The following is a 20,982-nucleotide window of genomic DNA, read 5'->3' on the forward strand; positions in this document are numbered from 1 at the left end:
CGCCAAAGATACCTCCATAAATTTCAAAATAATTAAATGTGGTGAAAACATCAAATGAATGTAGGTAGACTTCAAAGAGATCATTGTCCCATTGTTTCAATGATGTCAGTTTCAGGTGGATACTACATCCTACCACAGACTAGCAGTAGTTCTCAACGCCAAGTGTGCATTTTGAGTCCCACACGGAGACTTCCTACATCTGTAAATATGTTTCCCATTGCTCCCACTCACTAATCTGGATCTCCAGCAGCATGCCTTGTGATGTTTTTTAAGGCCCCATGGGTAACTCTCATGAGCAGCTAAGGCTAACAGCCAGAGGAACAAGCTACAGACTCTTCTGGTATTTTCCCCTCATTTTTAAATGTTGGGTAATATCTCATAAATGCAAGAATCTGAGAGTATACTGGAAAGCAATTTGGTGCTTCCTTTGTACCAGTTCCCTGGTGGTGGAATAATAGGCTTTCCTAGTTTAAATTAAGTCTGAGGCTGCATTGTTAATGAAAATGCTGCTATTAAAAAAATAACACCATTTTTGCAAGGGGCAAAATTCATACATAAATGAATATTTAAATGTACCAATCTGATGACATTTGCAATGTAGCCACAAGGCGAGAAAGGCCTGGAGTTCAATTCTCCAGGGGGATTTGCAGATTGCCACCAATGTAGGAGAAGACATAGCTCCTTATTAGTTTGGGCCAACTTATGTAACACCTTTAATCAAATTCTGTTCCAAAATTTTGTAATATACTCATGTATCCACTAGGGGTTAGACTGAGACCATTTAAAACTAGAACCATTCACTTCCAAGAAAAACATATTTCCAAATTCAATGTATTCCACATACTGTGACTGAAAAAAGAGTTTCATAGCTACTAAAGTAAAACCTCAGAACACAGTTGATATTTTATGGTAGAGCAAGCGCACCGGATTATAGCTAAAATATGCAGTATTACAACGGGCTACCTACATAAAAATTAAATCAATTGTACATACGAGTCAGAGCCCTCGGAGTCAGATTCATCATCACTGTGTCCTTCTGCCTTCCATCTCTTAAATCGATCTATCAGTTCGGTGAGGTAAGAAGTCTTCTTTGAATTTTTTACAATGAATTTGTGTTTCAGAAGTTCTTTAGCTGTAGGACGCTATGGAAAAAATATCAAGGGTGCAGGATTATTTCTTGGCTTTTTATGACTGTAAAAGAGGTAAAAACAAACTCATTATTAAGCTAAAAGATGTAATAGTATGTCTAAAGATATAACAACTAAAAAGCTGGAAGAAAGTGGCTAATTCTATTATTTTTAAAACACTCTTTTAAAAATTCTTTTAATAATTTAAATTTACTTGTCTTAATCTATTTGAAAGGTAGAGACAGAGAGAGACAGAGAGAGACAGAGAGAGAGAGAGAGAGATCTTACATCTACTGGTTCACTGCCCCCAAATGCTGGCAACATCCAGGGCTGGGCCATGCAGAGAGCCAGGAACTGGGAGCTCTATCTGGGTCTCCCAAGTGGGTAACCAGGGCCCAAACACCTGAGCCATCACCTGGTACCTCCCAGGATGCATTAGTCGGAAGCTGGATAGGGGGCACACTAGTGGGGACTTGGATTGGCACTCCAATATGCATTGTGAGTGTCTCAAGCGGCAGCTTAACCAGCTGCACTGCAACACCTGTCCTGCTAATTCTATGTTTGAAGTGGCTCAAGGCATTCAAATTAAATTCACTACTTTGGTATGACAATTTGTCTAAAACCCAATGGGCAGAAGGTGGCCAAACTAACAAACCAGGGATTTCTCAAAAGTAGAACAATACATGGCAGGATTTAGAAAGTCAAGTAAGCCGGCGCCGTGGCTCACTAGGCTAATCCTCCGCCTTGCGGCGCCGGCACACCGGGTTCTAGTCCCGGTCGGGGCACCGATCCTGTCCCGGTTGCCTCTCTTCCAGGCCAGCTCTCTGCTGTGGCCAGGGCGTGCAGCGGAGGATGGCCCAGGTGCTTGGGCCCTGCACCCCATGGGAGACCAGGATAAGCACCTGGCTCCTGCCATTGGATCAGCGCGGTGCGCCGGCCGCAGCGCGCCTACCGCGGCGGCCATTGGAGGGTGAACCAACAGCAAAAAGGAAGACCTTTCTCTCTGTCTCTCTCACTGTCCACTCTGCCTGTCAAAAAAAAAAAAAAAGAAAGTCAAGTAAAAATTAAAAACATGTAAAAAATAATGCTTTAAACTACTTTTAGTAAGTTTACTGTAAATTCAGAAAAAAATGTATGCAAACTAACAAGGCTATCCTTTTGTGTTTATCCGTACAGATCTTATAATCCAGTTTCCATCATCCATCAAATTTTCATGCATCTAAATGCAAACACCAGGCACTGGGAAGCGGGGCGGCGGGGGGGAGGGCTTTATCCCCACCAGCATTTTATTCATATCAAAATGTTCGTTATCAACTTAAAGATGGTTATATCAAGCTTAGAGAGGTCTTCTACATTTCTAACCTCTAGAAGTCACAAGGCAGTTGTTATTTTTAACAACAGTAAGCCAACTATAATCAAATGTGCTAACTATATGAATGGAGTTCAATAGATCAGCAAAATATATAACTTCTTATTGCTATTTATAAACATTAAATACAAATAAACAAACATAAATTTTCATGAAAAATGAAAACACAAGTGAATAAATACCACTGTGAATATTTACACATACTTTAATAACGATATAATATAAAAGAACTTTACTTCTCAAATTTCCTTCCCCTTGAAATAGGAAGTGAGCACTAGAATAAAGAGGAAGCTGGGGACCAAGAAAAAGGTGCAGAAGAAGGAAAAAAGAAACTAAAGATCTGGTTAAACATGGAATAGAATTAACAATAGAGGGAAGAACCAGGTCTCTGGACGGACCTTTGACAATTTTCACATGTACTGTATTCCCCACTGTTACGAAAGCCATCTTTGCTGTTAAGTGGTTCTAATAATAGAAAACAAATGGGAGTAACAGCCCTTTATACTCACGAATGATGGATCTTTGTTCAGGCAAGCATCAATAAACTCCTTAAAGGACTTAGTAAAATCTCCAACAAGAGTTGGAGGGTTGTTTTTTGGAATAAGAAACAGAACTCTCATTGGATGCATATCGGAGTTAGGTGGCTCTCCCTTGGCTAGTTCAATAGCAGTAATTCCCAACGACCAAATGTCAGCCTAAGGTAAGAGAAAGAAAAAATATATATAGTGCCTTGAAACCCCATTCCAACACACTACCACAAAACAGCCAGTAGTACAGTTCCAAGAAGACAACCACACCTATCTCACTCCCCTGTACCTATGGAATGCATAAAATCTGTTCTCTTTATGTCAACAAAAAACTTTTGGGGCCGGCGCTGTGGTGTAGCAGCCATATATGTGCACCAGTTTGAGTCCTGGCTGCTCTACTTCAGATCCAGCTCTCTGCTATAGCCGGAGAAAGCAGTGGAAGATGGCCCAAGTCCTTGGGCCCCTGCACCTGTGTGGGGGACGCAGAGGAGGTTCTAGGCTCCTGGCTTCAGATCGGCCCAGCTCCGGCCATTGCAGCCATTTGGAGAGTGAACCAGCGAATGGAGGATGCCCTCCCCCCCCAGCCTCTGCCTCTCTGTAACTCTGCCTTTCAAATAAATAAATAAATCTTAAAAAAACTTTTTATTTTTTTTTAATTTAAGGTAAACAAATTTCATGTACTTCCTATGTACAGCTTTAGGAACACAGTGATATTAATAAAATGTAAAAAAAAAGAAAATGATAAAAAATAGCCAGTGGAATCTTATGGTCATATAATATCAAAGTCTCTCAAAAATTTGATGTTAATATATTTTATTAATAGAATTCATTTATTTTTAAAAAATATCAAATTCCATACTTTGTGCCAGATAACATTCTGGGCATGGAGGATTCAGGTGAATAAGCTAGGCAAAAATCCTTACTCTCAAAGATCTTACATTCTAATAAGAGATAAATAAATAAATATGAAAAGTCAGATAGGGCTAAGTTCTGGGAAGAAAGCAGAGTAAGCGAATAATGAATGATGGGATCAAGGGAGTTGCAGATTTGCATAGGATGGCTAGGGAAGACTTCACTGTGTAGATGATATTCAAGCAGAGAGCTGACTGGGAGGAAGGGTATTACAGACAGAAGGAAGGAAGTGCAATGGTTCTGAGGCCCGCCTATAATTGCTATGTGTGACGAACAAGGAGGCCACTGTGGTTGAAGCAGAGAGATTACAGAAGAGAGTGGTGAGAGAAGATGCTGGAAAGGAAGACAATGTCCAAGTCATGTAAAGCCTTATATGTCACAATAAAGACTTTGAGTTTTATTACAAGTGGAATGGAAAGGCAGTGATGTGAGTATGACCCAGACAGGACCAGAATCAAGGGAATTTATGCGTAAGTTGCAAAATGACATAACCTTAGCTTCAGAGAAACAAAAAGAAGGGAAATCTAAGGTACTTTATTAGCTAGGATAGTATGCTTTATAAAATGTACTAGCAAAAACAGTTTGTATAGGTAATACTTTACTTTTGAGTCATAAGCTGACTGTTGAATAACTTCAGGAGCCATCCAAAATGGAGTTCCCACAAAAGTATTTCTTTTAATTTGTGTATCTGTCAGCTGGCCAGCAACTCCAAAGTCAGCAAGCTTAACATCTCCTTGTTCTGAGAGCAGGACATTGGCAGCTAGGAGGAAAAAAAAAGGAAAAAAAGAAAAAGAAAATTCAGCTTTCTTGGAATACACGTATTTTTTTCCTCAGGTTTGTATTAGACTTTTGTATACCTTTTATGTCTCGGTGAATTTTCTTTTCTGAGTGCAGATAGTCCAGACCTTTCAAAATTTCCTTTAGCATCGTAGCGATCTGGAACTCATCAAATGGACCAGCTCGCAGCTTAAGGGGAAAAACACACACACACTCACACATGTATAAAAGTTTGGAAAGGCAAAATTCAAAATGGCTACCTTTGAAATTAGATATATGAAAACAGCTCTGTTTATTAAACCAATATTTAAAGAAATGAAGACACATTAAAAATGTAGGAGAAGAGAGCCAAAGGGTTAAGTCCAAAAGAATGAATAGGCTTGAAAGATAATACAAGCACTTTTACTTATTTATTAGCTTTGAATTTCGGGTTTCCTGAATATTTATCTGAAAGGTTCATGCCTAAATATGCACAAATAACAAAAGATCCAAGGACCCCTTTTTTCACATCAGAAAATAGAAATCAGAGACTGAAATTCTGCATTTGCTATTTCAAAGTTTTAGACATTGACACTAAACTGATTTTTAGATGAGATCACCCATGAGGTTTCCATTGCAACTATCTGCTCAGATAGGTCAGCTTTTAGCATTCATGTATTTCACTAATATTGTAAGGAATAGAGCCTTTTGAGAGTCAAATTTTAAATTTAGCCAGGAATATTATAATTAAAATTTTCAGACTTCCATTGTAAAAAAAAATTTTTTTTTCAAATCATGGAGGGATAGTTTTTCAAGTCAATGTAACACATTTCCCTTTTTTTTCCCCATCCCTGTACTAAAGCCAATAGTTCCAATTGTAATACAAGGCAAGCAATGATTAGGTTTCAGGAGAACTTGTAATGGAATATCTGAAAATCTCTCTTTAAAACTAAATGGTTATTTTAAAATTCTGGTACCTCATAAAGCACAAACACTGGACTGTATAATATTATTACAGGAAAGGGTGGGAAGCTAAAGTCAGAGCTGAGGTAGAGTTCTGTTTGCTGGAAGGAGGGAAGAGGTGGTGAAAATCAAACACTGCCCATGCTGCCTCACACTGGGAGGGATTCACAGCTCTTTGGCACCTTGTGTATTTCATCTTTCATGAATGCCATATTTATGTGGAATACAGGGCACTTTTCATGTTGCAATTTAACAGCCTAAAATAGAACGCATACTTCGGTCTCACCATTTAATATTAACTGTGGTCTGGGTATATAGTATACGCTAGGGATTTCTCTAATGCCATAGGTCCCTTTCCTAGGTAACATTATCTATTTACTTTTAAATCTATCAACTTCCACCCCAAAAGTTTCTGTTTAAACAGTAGTGATTAAAGTCATTCTAAAAGGTGAAAATGGCATATCATTTCATTGATGGCTGGCAATGAAATTCTCAAGTAGTAGTAAATAACTGAAGGACAATCACCATACTATTCAGACTGGTGCTTAGGATCACTTGATCATAAAACGTTGGCAGGGCCAAAGGAGGTATGCCCTGTTTACCTAAGAAGTTGGGCAAGGTCCATGGGGTACTAGCTACTACTCATATACTCACATAGATAAAACAGTATACTGCCTAACCCAGAGTTTTAAAATATACTTAGGTAAAAGCCTCCAAAAGGAGTCCTAAAGGCCCATTGACTTATTTTTACACCCTAAATTCAGTTTAAAGTTCAGTGAAACTATTAGCTAATTGCTGGAGGAGTATGGGAAGGAAGACTGTGGCAGGTAAATGGGCATGGACAGGTGGTATGGGTGCATTTGTCTGTTTTCTTATCAAATTGAATATGGTCCCAGAAGTTCTGGTTAAAATGCTTCCTTGGACATGTTGGTAGTGATTAGAAGAGGGGGAGTTGTAAACAACAGGAAAGTAAAGTAGACAGAACACAGATTCTTCTTTTTAAATTACCATTACAACTTTGGGAAAGATTATGCCAAGGTCTTGGTCTACTGTCCTTGGAGTGCTAATTGAACTGCTCTGGGCCATGGTCTCCAATAGGTAACCCCTCCTCTCCAGGGCACTATTCTCATCTTGAGAAATTTGCCTCTGTTTTCTAGTGAGGATATGCAAGAGAAGGGCATTTCCTCTTTCAATGACTTTACACTTCTGGACTTCCAGATTTTCCTCAAACTGCCTTGACTTTCAGCCAATCCCCAATGCAGCATGCTATGTTGTATCTTCTCTTATGGTTAGCATATTAGTTTATTTCTTGGTGCTCATGTTTTATGTTATTTACCTTTTTATATGTATTTTTGTTGTAGGTGGCTACATTTCTTTTTGGAAAGAAGTGGGCTATAATAAATTCGATAAAATAATGTATAATATGTTCCAAGCTTGTTCACATGCCACTGTTTTTTCAAGAATGGGAGGGACTCTTGAGGATCACATTACATAATGCTGACATCAATTACAAGTCCTAGTCTTATGGTAGCCCATTAGGCAGGCAGCAGTTGAAAGTGAGAAATACATGCTCAACATGCCTCTTGTTTTCTCCTGTTCCTGGCAGCAGAGCTGTCCCCTACACCTAAGTCTTTCTTTCTTTCTTTCTTTCTTTCTTTCTTTCTTTCTTTCTTTCTTTCTTTCTTTCTTTCTTTTTAGTGGGAGGTAAAATAGCAAGGTTTATTAGGGAAGGGACATCTGAAAGGACGGATGGGCACCTCTCCAGACAGAGCCTGAGAGACTGGGGAGGAGGAAGGAGGGAGGTTACATGTTGCTACACCTAAGTCTTTCTTAGCTCCACCAAGTGACAGCATTCATTTCTATAGGATTAAAAATGGAGAAGGAATAGTACATTTCTCTTCCTACAAAGCCCAGTTCCACAAATTTATGACACCCCATATTATTGAATTTTCTAGTTAAAATAATAAAAACTAATGATTACTAAGCTACTTTCTTCATTTTTTTTAAAAAATGACTTATTTTTATTTATTTAAAAGGCAGAGTATCATAGAGAGGGAGAGACAGAAAAAGAAGTGATCTTCCATCCACTGGTTCACCTCCTAAACAGCCATAACAGCTAAGTCTGAGCTAGGCCAAAGCCAGGAGCGAGGAACTCCATCGTGGCCTTACAGAAGGGTAGCAGGGACCAAGTACTTGGGCCATCTTCCACTGCTTTCCTAGTTGCATTAACAGGGAGCTGGATCAGAAGTGGAGTGGCTAGGACTCAAACCAGCACTTTTATCTGAGACACCAGAGTCATAGGCAGTGGCTTAACCTACTGTACCACGATGACAGTTTCCAATTTTTTCATTTAACATTTGAGGAAATTAGGGTAGAGAGACAGTAAGCGGCTTGCCAAATTTTAGCCAGCTAATCAATGGCAAAACTGGGACCAAGTGCTAAGAACATTTTTAATTTGTTGACTTCACATTCATTAATTGCCATTTGTTTTGGTAGGCAGAGATCAGAATGGCAGGATGAGATTAAGATCTCACAATTCATTTCACTCAGAGATTTCATAAAAGTGACTGTCGTGTTACTAGGGGATATGAATTAGGGCTGTTAGTTGGGGTTGGTCTGTTTTAAAGGCTTAATATTGTTATCAGTGATCCTGATGAAGAGTGGATGAGAACTGCCAATGCCTAAAAAAAGGGGAAGAGACTTGGTGAATGCCTAGGGGACCAGATAAGGTAACTGATAAATTTGGAAAGGGCCAGTAATATTTAGACAATGGAAGGAGGACTGCAGAGCAATTGAAAGGCTTCTTGTGGAATTAATGAACACATTATTGGATAATTTGACTCTGTGACAAGACAATTGGAAGGGAGATCATTTAACTTCAAGAGGAGAATGAGGGGCCCGGCGCCGTGGCTCACTTGGTTAATCCTCCGCCTGCGGAGCCGGCATCCCATATAGGTGCCGGGTTCTGTCCCAGTTGCTCCTCTTCCAGTCCAGCTCTCTGCTGTGGCCCGAGAAGGCAGTGGAGGATGGCCCAAGTGCTTGGGCCTGGCACCCGCATGGGAGACCAGGAGGAAGCACCTGGCTCCTGGCTTCGGATCAGTGCGGTGCACTGGCTATAGCAGCCATTTTGGGGGTGAACCAAGGGAAGGAAGACCTTTCTATCTCTCTCTCTGTGTTTGTAACTCTACCTATCAAATAAATAAATTTAAAAATCTTTAAAAAAAAAAGAGAATGAAGCCTGACTCCATTTGCGGGAACAATTATTATGCAAAGAAATGCCAGTGGAGTTCTCTCACTACAGAACAGAGAGAGGAAAAAAACAAACTTAAGCTTTAGGATACAAAAATCAGGTGAGACACAAGGAAGGATTACCAAACTCAGCACAGCACAACTGACTGCAGGGAGATGAATGCCTAGAAGTAGATGAGGCTCTCCATCAAGTTTAATTACCATTTCTTTAGCATGGTTTAACCATCATTCTGCCTAAAGGAAAGAAAATCTCCTATAGTCATCTCTGTTCCTAATACTATTTGAAACTTTGAGTCACTTGCAGTCAGGGTTGAAGTCTTGAAAATACACTTGACGGGCAGGCGCTGTGGCATAGTGGGTGAAGCCATAGCCCACAGGCGCTGGTTTGAGTCCCCGCTGCTCCACTTGCAATCGGCCCTCTGCTATGGTTTGAGAAAGCAGTAGATCATGGCCCAATTTCTTGGGCCCCTGCACTCACATGGGAGACCTGGAAGAAGCTCCTGGCTCCTGGCTTCAGATCGGCCCAGCTCCAACGTTGCGGTCATTTGGGGAGTGAACCAGTGGATGGAAGACACCACCCCCCTCAACCCTCTCTGCCTCTGCCTCTCTGTAACTCTGTCTTTCAAATAAATTAAATAAATAAATCTTAAAAACAAAAAGAAAATGCATTTGATCACTTTTGGTTAGGAAAACTCAGCTCCACTTTAAAAATAAGAAGACATTATTTGATGATCTTCATTTTCAAAAAGTGTGTATTGGTACGTGTGTGTGTGTAATTAAAGATACTTACGAGATCCAGTGCTGAGCCACCTCCCAGGTATTCCATTATTATCCATAATTTTGAACCCTGTAAAGTCATGAAACATTTCAATTACAAACCTGAGCCAAAAAAACACACTAGGAAAAATGTTAAACCTCACATACCAATGCACTGATGCTAAGATACAGGTTTAAAAGCTATTGCTTGGAACTTAAGAATATATTTTTCCATAGAACTTTACAAAATGAACCAGCCAATGTTCGCCTCTCCAAACCTATTCACCCTTTGATATGGCTAAACCAACACAAGTACTGTTTGTTGTTGTTGAGCTGCAAATACCAATTTTCATAAAATCCAGAAAAAGTAAACTACACCTTTAATTTATTAATATTGAATGATGAGATTGAAAGGAAAAGACAGTTGCATTTAAGAATGAGGAGGCAAGTGGACACATGTACAAATTCTGAATCCTTCTCATGCCATTTTAGAGTTTCATAGAATTTATTTTTTAAATTCTCACATAAAATTATACATGTTTATGGGGTACTATGTAATGTTTTGATAAATGTACATATTTGCAATCTTCGAATCAGGGTAATTAGCATATGCATGACCTCAAAAATGTATCTTTTCTTTGTGGTGAGAACATTCAAAATCCTCTTCAATAGCTTCGTGCAATTAAAAAAAAAATTCGTTATTCATTGAGAGAGAGAGAGAGAGAGAGAGAGAGAGAGAGATCTCCTATCTACTAGTTCACTCCTCAAATGCCCTCAAACAGCCAGGTGAAAAGCAGGAGCTCAGAACCAATCCAAATGTGCTGCGCGGGTGACAGAGATCCAAGGACTTGAGCCATCATCACCTGCTGCCCCCACGGGGTGCATTATCAGGAAGCTGCATTGGCCGTGCAGGAAACAGGACTGGACCTCAGGCTCTCTGACTTGGGGGACATGGATGCCCCAAGTGGTGATTTAACCACTGCCCCAATGCCTGCCCCATTTCTTGCAAGTTTTGAGCTTAGGGGACACTGGCTGGATGTTTTTCTTTATTTCATTTTTTGGCTTTCCTTTTTAAAATGTAATTTACAACTTTTTACCAGTCATGATTAGTATACCTTGGAACCTAGAAAGCATATTGCTTATTTTTCTTCTGATGTACATGGTTAAGAAAAAGGGACTATGTGGCTTAAAAAGCATATGATTACTGCAATTGGAATGAACTTCACTATGAGTTGCCCAAGAAGAAACAGAAGAGAATACATACACGTGAATTCTAAAACAACTGCGCACACATACATAAACACATACCACTCAGCTCTATCAGTTAAACTGTGGAATAAATCATCACCCCCCCTTTTCCCCCACCTACAGCCTGAAATACTAGGGATACCTCTCCATACCATTTCATAGGTGGTATTCTCTGAATTTTTGTGGGACCACAGAGCTGACTGGAAGCAGAATGCTTGGTTTTACTATACTGGCAACAGCCAAGTTGTAAATGGTTCCAAAAGTCCATTTCTAAGTAAGATGTTTGGAATTTTGAAAGTAAGCATTTTCCCATAAAAACAATGTCTAGGTTCCTGGGGTAGTCCCTGCAAAAGACAATTGAACAGAAATGTATTCATAGTATAGCATGAAGGGTTCCAGAGAAACTACTATTTATGCCTTAACAATTTTTTTCTGGGAGGAAACTATATTCAGTGCTGTGCGTCACCTTGGGATGCCAGGAATACATTTCTCACCTTTACAGCCCCAGCTATGGGATGAAGATTCTCAACTCTCAAACTCCGCCACTTCTGGAAAGTACTCAGGAGTTCAATTTAAAATTTCCAAGCATCTCCATGGAGTTGGAACTTTATCAAGGCAGAGAAGGGACTCCAGTGACATGATGATGAGTGCTTAGCAGATGGTAGAGGAGGGGCGAAGAGTCAGAAGTGGGTTTCCATGGTAGTGTGGGGGGTGGGATGTGGCCTGAGGTTAGGGATCGTGCAGGGAGGGCTCCGTTATATTGAGACAAAAGGATTCTCCTTTGTTAATTCTGCAACTATGTAGAATGTATAAGAGAAAGAGAGAAACAGTGTTCCCTGACCCCATTCAGCCCCTCCACTAATGGTGACATCCACTCTGGCAGGCCACAGCAAACCAGCTTGAACTGAAGGAGTTGAGTGTCTTTGTTAGTAGCAGTGTACACAATATGCAAGAGAGGAAATAAATTCCCACAATAGTGGGGTGGGAAGAGGAGTTCTGGGAGTGGCTCATGCACCTTGTATTTATGTATAGAAATTCAGCACCAGACGGTGAGAACTGTGAACCCGAAGAATCTTTATATCAAGGGAAGAAAAAGGTGTTACTTATGACAAGATTTTTCCCTTAGGGCGAACATTCGGCCTAGCAGTTAAGACACTACTTGGGATGCCAATATCTTACCTATATCAAAAGGACTGGGTTTGGGTCTCAGTTCTGCTTTGGATTCCAGCTGCTAGTGAATACACACCTTGGGGAGTGGGGTGGTCAGTGGGTAACAGCACACACAGTTGGGCTTCTGAGACTTGGACTGAGTTCCATGCTCCTGGCTTGGGCCTGGCCCAGCCCCACCGTTGCAGTCATTTGAGGAGTAAACCAGCAGATGGGAGATCTCTTAATCTCACGCTCTCCCTCTCAAATAAAATAAACTTCAAAAATTTTCTTTTGACATGTTTGTTTCTAACAAGCACTATATTCTACATTATGAATTCAGAAAGTTTCCCAAGCACCTGACATTTAAAAGAAAATGATCTCCTAAAACATGTTTATCTGTTTTGCACTTCTGTGTGAATGAAAGCACCTGTTTTCCAAGTTAAAAACACCGTGTGCTTTTTGTTTGTACTAATACAAAACAGAAACTTACCAACTCTCTGTCACTAAAAAGTATTCACAGAAACCTTTAAAAGTGACTTTATAAAGCAGTCCATACATACTGCCAGGTTATTGATGTTAATGTCTAAGCAACTTCAGGTCTGAAAATAATGCTTCTTATCAGTAAGCAAACTGTTCTGTGGAACCAGGACTTCTTCCGATGGGCAGAGGACCAGGGCTACCCAATAGCTTTTCTGGCTGCCTCCTTTTGACTGCTACATCTAGAGACAAGCCTCAGTGGAAGATGGCCATTGGTCTGGACACTCAGGAATAGCCTGAAGCAAGGCCTAAGTGGGTACTGCTGGGACTGGCCAGCTGGTGGGCCCCTTCTAGGCTCATGGAAGCTTAATCCACAAGAGATTCTTCTAACAAGTTCCTCGTCCACAACATGCATGATTGGCTCAATGGAAACGTCAACCACAGACAAAACCAAACTGAAAAACCTAGATAATATGATCCTATTATTTTGAGGGATGATGACTTCCACATTGAGAGACTTAGTGTGGAGAATGCAAGAAAGTGTGCTTGGCTTGCTTTTTGAATATTTTAAAAAGGTAACGTCCTGTATCAACATGGGTGGCCAGTCAGGGATTATGATTGTCCCTAAGTTCAGAACACCTGAAGAGTAACTGCTCTAGAGTGATACTAGTTACTTGGAAGAAGTTGGAGCCTAGTGTTAACAAATTACTGATATCTGAAGTATCAACTATTACTCACTGAGGCTTCCGACTAGCAATTCTTTGCCACTAAAGCAGACATTTAGCCAATGAGGGGAGAAATGCTACTGTGGAACTTACAGTTTATTTGTTTATGGAAAAAAATTAAAATTACCATTATAGGTATTTGATATTAGATTATTTGTAATACATCTATGATTAAATAAGCTTTAATTTACAACTGATATATTTGATAGAAGTTACTTATATATTGAATTATGTGAGCTGTAATTTGTTATATATACATATACAAATCGAATTAAATGAGCTGATCTTTTAATCCAATAGCCAATCATAACACTGGCCACATATACTAGCAGGTATAATTAAAATAAGCCAGTCAAAAAAGGACAAATAGTATAGGGTTCCATTTATATGAGGTACCTAGAGCAGTCAAATTCATGGAGACAGAAAATAGAATAGTAGTTGCCAAGGACTGTGGGGAGGGGGAATGAGGAGTTATGCTTTCGTGGGTATAAAGTTTCAACTGGTGAAGATGTTTTGGAGATAGATGGTGGTGATGGTTACACAGCCATATGAATTTACTTAATATTACAGAATTGATACATAAAAAGAGCTAAAATGGGAAACTCTATGTTATGTATAGTTTACCACAAGTGAAAAAACACAGCACACAGACTTTATAGAACTGCAGGGGACAGCAGAGATCATCTTGCCTAGATGTGGCTAGATACTTCACTACCTCTGAGTCATTTCTTTCCAGTTTAGAATGTTCTGTCCACCCTCACATCCCAACCCCAACCAAAGTCACATTCAAGATCTAGTTCAAATGTTACCGCTCCTGTTGTCAAGTTATTGTACTTAATGTACCCACAGGCCTAATGAGTAATATGAGGCAAGTGGCCAGTACATAGGTGGGGCTGAGGAGGAAGGATGGAACCAGAGGCAGGAATTTACAAGTGGTGAGAATAAAGCAGATTGATAAGGGCAAAAATGCAGAATCAGAGAAATACACAGAGTAGGCACTCAATAAATAAGCGTGTGTTGAACTAAAACTAATATGGGGCTTCTTATGAGCACATTATGCTAGGTTGAAAGCTATTCTTATTTTGAGAAAAGAACATTTTAAACAGAAGAAAATGTTCTATTCTTGATTTCCCTCAAGTTTTATAAAAAATTCAATTTTTTTAAAAAAATAGAATATTTTAGAAGAATTGAGCATACACTGGATGTAAGCACACACAAAGTTTCCGTGAAAAATGAGGCTAAAAGACTTACAAACTTGATTATGGAATACTTTACTTCATTCATCCAATTTTTTATTATTGTTGCTGTTTTTAAATAAATACTGGTAGTGTGCAGGGAAAACCAATATTTCTTTGCCATAAAAAGAAATCTATGTTTCGCTAAACTCAGTATTTCACTAAAAAAAAATCTAAAAGTAATTTCTTTCAGTAGCAAATAAAGGCATGATTCAAATTCTATTCAATGCCTGGGTGAGCTTCATTTTAAGATTTATACCAAAATAGAAAAATATTTCAGGATTATAAAAGATTGTTCAAATATTGTGAGATCAGAAGGGACGGGTTTGCTTATTTTAGCACTCTTCATAAAGACTAACTCGGTTAAGAAAATCTGCAATGAGCTAAAATTAAAGGAAAACACTGTGGCCATGCTGATGTGTTTGTCTGGTTTTTACTCTTGTTTTTCAAACTGGAGCTACACAGTGACCTCAGTCAAAATGAATACCTAGTCATTTTTGCATGTCTCAGGGAAATCACTACAACTGTATGCAGTTTCAGAGAACATGTAATTTTCTCTCAAATGCAATAACCTTTTCCTCCAGCTTACAGTGAGGTCTTGGTTATGTATGATGTCGGGGGGGGGGGAGGGGCAACTGGAGCAAAACCCATATCCTGCTTTGTTCAATTCACTTCACTCACAAAATCCTCCATGTCCTCTGAAATGGATGGATGGGCCACAGTAAGTACATCAGCGGATTGATAATGCAGCTCCCTGATGGTGCTAAGAGGACGTGGCCTTGAACTACAGTGACGGCATTAAACAGACCCCCATCATATTTGACACAGTCTTAGTTTAGAAAAAAAAAGTCAAGATTTGAGACAGCAAATTAGATTGTATTTAAGCTTAAGCCATTATTGGATGATGAGTATATGCATACTACTTTGCTAGGTTTTGAAGGGAATTTTTCCAAAAAATTGAAATCTTTGGAATGAAAAATACAGCGCTGCAACACATTGTCTCTGAGAGTACTGAATAAAGGCTATAAGCAATCAATAAAATCCAATTTAACACAGCACAATCCATTTTGAATGGGGTTTACTTAAGTTATCAAAAATAACTGATCTGTTACAGATAACTAAATATAGCAACGATTCAGGTTTGCTTGACAGTGGTACTAGAATTACTAGGAATCCAACTAGAATGAATAAACACACACATACACACACACACACAGAGAGAGAGAGAGAGATGTCTAAGGAATCGGACCTGCTAAATTAACTTCTAAGGAATGAATACAAATGGAACAATTATGCTACAAAGGATCAAAAGAGTATGGATATGGTCAAATACAGAACAGACAGTAGTTACTACACTGAAGGAAAGGCTGATATTGGATAGAAACTTTCCAGTGTTATTACCTCCTCTGGGAGGTCTTTTATTCAAGTAATTCCACAGAAGGACAAACATGACCACCTCATTTGTGACTCATCTGTATTGCCTACATACTTTAATCAGCAAATCTGCAACATTTTAGAATCACACAGGAAGGTAAGTTCTTTGATGGCAGGAGTAGAGAGATCTCATTTTTCTATCTGTAGCTATTTGGCTGATTTATGATTCATTCTAAGCTTTCATTCCATATTCATCTAATTCATGTAATATTAGCATAATTAGGCTTTGTGAAAAGGCAGAGAAACTCATAATGAATTTCCTCATCTGTATTAAGTAATAGATAGCTCAACAAAGTGGTGACAGAGTGAAGTCACCAAGATCAAGTAGCAGGAGGTATCATTCTTAATCATCCCACACAGACAAACAAATAAGCCAACATAACATAATCCAAAATAACCCAGGAGAAGAATCCTCAGCAACCCGTGGGGTAAACACTGCACTCTCAGCACAGAAAGGATCGCTGGTGAGATGCGCAGGTCCAAGCCACCAGGAGACTGCCAGGAACCAAGGGCACTGTGGAGACACCACCATGGTCCCCACCTGGGGCGGAGAATGCTGGCGTCTCTTAACACTGAGGTAGCCAGCAGCCATTCCTGCCAGTGAACTGCAGAGAAAGGTACAGCGATACAATCCTCTCTCAACCAGACGCTGTTGGGGGCCGCTTCTGACCCCCCCGGAGAGGTGACATCCACACTGCAGACCTGTGCTTTGTGAACTTCGCCAGCCTGTAGCTCAAGCCATGGAGATATCCTGACGCTGCCATACCAGCCATGGCTTCCAACCGCGTCACAGCCAAGCGCTCTGTCCTTGTCCGTGCTCTAAACAGCGACTCAGCCACCACTGAGCCGGTCTGCGCTCTGAATTGTCTCCTGTGGCTAACCTGCGACCACCACACCTCCAATGCAGATGCCAGAGTGAATGCCAGAGCGAGCTGGCTCGCAGTCTGCCGGATCTGAGGTTTCTGCGCCAGCAAGTGGTCTGCGCACCTGCTCTGCCGCCATAGGCATTCGACTCCGCCCTTCCTCCCAACCACACTTGCTCGGTAAGCCCGCCCTCCTGGCCCTGGTGCGGCACAAGCACCCACGCCGTGCCTACCTGTAGCAATGTGGCAGCTGCAGGGGTAGGGAGAGAGGATGGGAAGAACTACACCTCACTACTGCCGCATTATGCCGGCAGACACTCGCGGGCTCATGCCTTCAAGCCTCAGCTATCTGGCCTTCCACTCATCAGATGAGCCCGCTCACAAGCCAGACTCTGTGTCCAGAGGGATCCCCTCGGTCATGACTTCTTCTGTGGGAGGAAGAACAGACTGGGGAAACCCAGCCGCCCAAGCCAGCAAAGACTCGCACGAGCCCTTTACTCTGTTGCTGAGACAGATCTCTGTTAACAAGGACCTCAGCAGACAGAGAGACACAGCCGACTAAAGGGTGCAGAACCACTGGGGAGCAGCCAGCCAGTGCCCTCACACTCGCCCACAAAAGAAGGCCTTTCCACGCTGAAGCCAGCCTGACATGTGCAGAAGAGGTGGGTGCACCAGCAAATATGCAGACATTAACTTAAGGCAACAAGAAACAACAAATCCTCTCCTCTCCTCCCCTTATACAAAGCCCTGAAGGGCAAGGACCTAATACTTTCACTGGCTTCTTTTGAAAAATTTTTCAACATTGTCAGAAACAATTTTAATTCTAAAATAACTTAAACTCGAGCCTTTTTTTTTTTGGCCTGCCAAGGGCCGTTTGGATATTTATAACATCATTCCTCGGACACAGAAAATGATCAACTTAAAAATTAGCCTGCAGTAGATTTATTGAATTTTGAGTCCCGCCTACGGTTGCCTTGGCAGGACCGGACCAAATGAGTTTGCTGGCCTTATATGGCCCGGCCGCCTGATGTTCCCCACCCCTGTACTAAGCTAAGACTTTCCCAGCTATTTATTCTTCATATTCCAATAGACACCAATTCTGCCTTCTAACACAGGAACCCAAGAACTCTTGCAATAGTATCTCCATCTGCTGGAACTTTTTAGCTGTCTGCTAACTCCAACTTTGGGGGGAGGGCACATAGATATTATTCCACTTAATTCCATTTTAACAAGTATAGTCAGCCCTCCAACATCCATGTTTTCCATGTCCCCAGATCCAACCAACTGCAGAGCAAACATATTCAAAAAACATTGCATCTATACATCTATACAGATATTTTTCTGTCATCAGTCCCCAAATGATACAGAATAACAACAACTATTTCCAGAACATTTACATTGTATTAGATATTATAAGACATATAAACTTATTTGGGAGGTTGGGTCTGGGTTATATGGAAATGCTATTTTATATAAGAGACTTGGGCAGCCATGCAGTTTTATATCTGCAAGGCATCTTGTGGAGCCAATCTATCCCCAGCGTGTACTGAAAAATAATCGTATTTATCAGTTGCTTAAGATGTGTCATACCCTGTGCTAACTGATGTACAAGCCCAGACTAGTTAAGCCAAGACATCAAGGAGATCACAACCTGTTTGCAGGGAGACATGCAAATAACCATTACAACTCAATGGAATAAGTGACATACTTACACAGTCTATCCAATCTGAGGTTGAAAAACACCAGCCCATTGAGAATAATATGTGGATACCTGGGGGATAGCCTTTTCCTGCCAAAAGATACATCTCGAGGACCAGCTGTACTTCTGCTCCCCTATCAACCCCCATCTAAAAGTTCAGGTGTGGAAAAAGGCTACAGCTGAGTACTAGATGCACGCAGGACACAGCTGTTAAATCTAACAACGGATTATTTGGTTCTATAAATGGGGCTGGATTCCGTCTTGAGGCCAAACACTGCCAAGTTCTAATTTAAGATACTGCCTTTCAAAAAATAGAATTTTTAAAAAAACAAAAAAAGTAATGAAAATACCTTATGACTTAAATAATACAACACATACATTACCTTTAAATATGACCCATAGTATTTTGTTACATATGAGCTGTCACATTGACTCAAAACAGTTATTTCTTGCTGAATGTCTTCTATTTCATCTTCAGCTTCCTCAAGGTCAATGATTTTAATAGCAACCACTTGCTGGGTGCGGTTATCAATTCCTTTGAAAACTTCTCCAAATGAGCCTTTTCCAATGCGTTCTAATTTTGTGAACAGTTCTTCTGGATCAGCTATATTATTCTAAGGGGGGAAGGAAAGAGACAAAGAAAGAACAAAAATGTTTTGAATCAAATATTTTTAATGGAAGGAAAATAAATCACATAAGATAATATTTTATAGGATTTTTCCTATTTTTATTATTTTCTTAATTGTATATATTTATGAATAAAATGTGACAACTCAATGCATGTATACAATGTGATGATCAAATTGGGGTAATTGGCATTTTCATCTCCTTAAACATTTCTCATTTCTTGATTTTTTTTCAAAGCATGCAAAGTCTTTTGATATATGCTTTGTTAGAACTACTGTAATCTCAAAGGGTCAGCTAGACCGCATTCTACTGAGTCACCCACATGCAGTGGGCTTTGCTGATCCTGCTATCCAAAACCATCCCATACAGCAAACGTGGTCTCCAGTGCCTGCCAGAGGATCAGACATTTTTTTTAAAATACAGCAACTAATTATACACAGTTTGTACAATCATGCAAATTTGGCAATGGTGAGAGAACACCTAACCTAAGCGAAAGTGAATCACTAAACATTCGAACATTCTACCAGTATGTATTACCTCTAACTTTCTTTCTCTGCCTGCAACATTTCAGTTACTCCACTCACACTTCAAAACCGCCATCCAGGCAACCACCAAATGCCAAAGACTCCAGGATTTACAAGCTGTCTTATTTATTCATTTATTTTACTTAGGATCCTATCTGTAGGTAAATCAGTAATTGAGATAAGGTTCTGTGCCTTTATTTTGTTAGTATCATTAAGAAATAGTAGCATGTGCTGGCGCCACGGCTCACTAGGCTAACCTGCGGCACCGGCATCTCATATGGGCACCAGATTCTGTCCCGGTTGCTCCTCTTTCAGTCCAGCTCTCTGCTGTGGCCTGGGAGTGCAGTGGAGGATGGCCCAAGTCCTTGGGCCCTGCACCCGCATGGGAGACCAGGAGGAACCACCTGGCTCCTGGCTTCAGATCGGTGTAGCGCACCGACTGTAGCGGCCATTTGGGGGGGTGAACCAACGGAAGGAAGACTTTTCTCTCTGTCTCTCTCTAACTCTGCTTGGCGAAAAAAAAAAAAAAAAAAAGAAAAGAAATAGTAGCATGCTGAACTTTCACAACTCACAGTGAGGAACAAGAATATGCTACAATAAAATCTGTAATCAAGTGTAGGATTTTAGACCTAAAAATGTATAAGGCACATTTACATTTATAAATGAATTGTTCATGCATGGGTCAGAAATACCATTTATCTTATAATATGCATACATGATCTTGAATTTAAATTACACTCCCATGACACAATCTTTATAGCTTTGTTTGGACTCATATTGCTTAAGATTTCATAAAGCAGAAACTCAAGATTTCCAAATTCTCAAAAATTAACATTACTAAATTACATTTAATGACTTTATTATGCTAAAACATTACTTTGAATTCCTGTAAAATATATGAGGATGCTATCTGGTTCTGATGAGGTATCTATAATTAATTTGTCCATTAGACCTGGAATACCTGTTCCTGTACTACAATTTTACCTAGTTTCACTTCATCAATTTCAGATGACAATTATGGAGGATTCATGTCCCTTATGTCTTCTTTTCTTAGACAAAGAGGCCATTAAAATTTAGTATGTTTCTCTTACCAAGTTCTTTGCACAATGATTGCCAAATTTATACACTACTACTTCAGTAAACTCCTTATAAAGAATTTGACCAAATTCTCTTGTTTCAAGTAACCTATAATACAGTTTGCACATGACCTACCTGTTTATGAGTTTCTCTATTCCATTTGATTGGATTTTTCCCCATTTTTAAAAGATGTACTTTCCATGTGGTAGTCTCTTTGATGTTGCAACCTATTTGTGTATCTCCATCCTCATCCAGTACCCACATG

The 20,982-nt window shown here is 40.0% G+C and overlaps 1 protein-coding gene across 1 annotated transcript in view; it reads right to left on the bottom strand.

Annotated features, from left to right (window-relative positions):
- The window catches only part of STK26 (serine/threonine kinase 26), a 54,764-nt gene that overhangs the window by 3,754 nt on the left and 30,028 nt on the right, over nucleotides 1–20,982 (bottom strand). The window contains exons 3-8 of the mRNA XM_062183913.1: nucleotides 18,873–19,103; nucleotides 9,694–9,750; nucleotides 4,793–4,901; nucleotides 4,538–4,695; nucleotides 3,006–3,191; nucleotides 994–1,142 (exon numbers count right to left, since the gene is read on the bottom strand). Of these exons, the coding sequence (XP_062039897.1) occupies nucleotides 994–1,142; nucleotides 3,006–3,191; nucleotides 4,538–4,695; nucleotides 4,793–4,901; nucleotides 9,694–9,750; nucleotides 18,873–19,103 (890 nt within the window). The remainder of the gene's footprint in view (nucleotides 1–993; nucleotides 1,143–3,005; nucleotides 3,192–4,537; nucleotides 4,696–4,792; nucleotides 4,902–9,693; nucleotides 9,751–18,872; nucleotides 19,104–20,982) is intronic.

This window comes from Lepus europaeus, chromosome X (assembly GCF_033115175.1).
Source record: "Lepus europaeus isolate LE1 chromosome X, mLepTim1.pri, whole genome shotgun sequence".
Taxonomy (NCBI): Eukaryota; Metazoa; Chordata; class Mammalia; order Lagomorpha; family Leporidae; genus Lepus; species Lepus europaeus.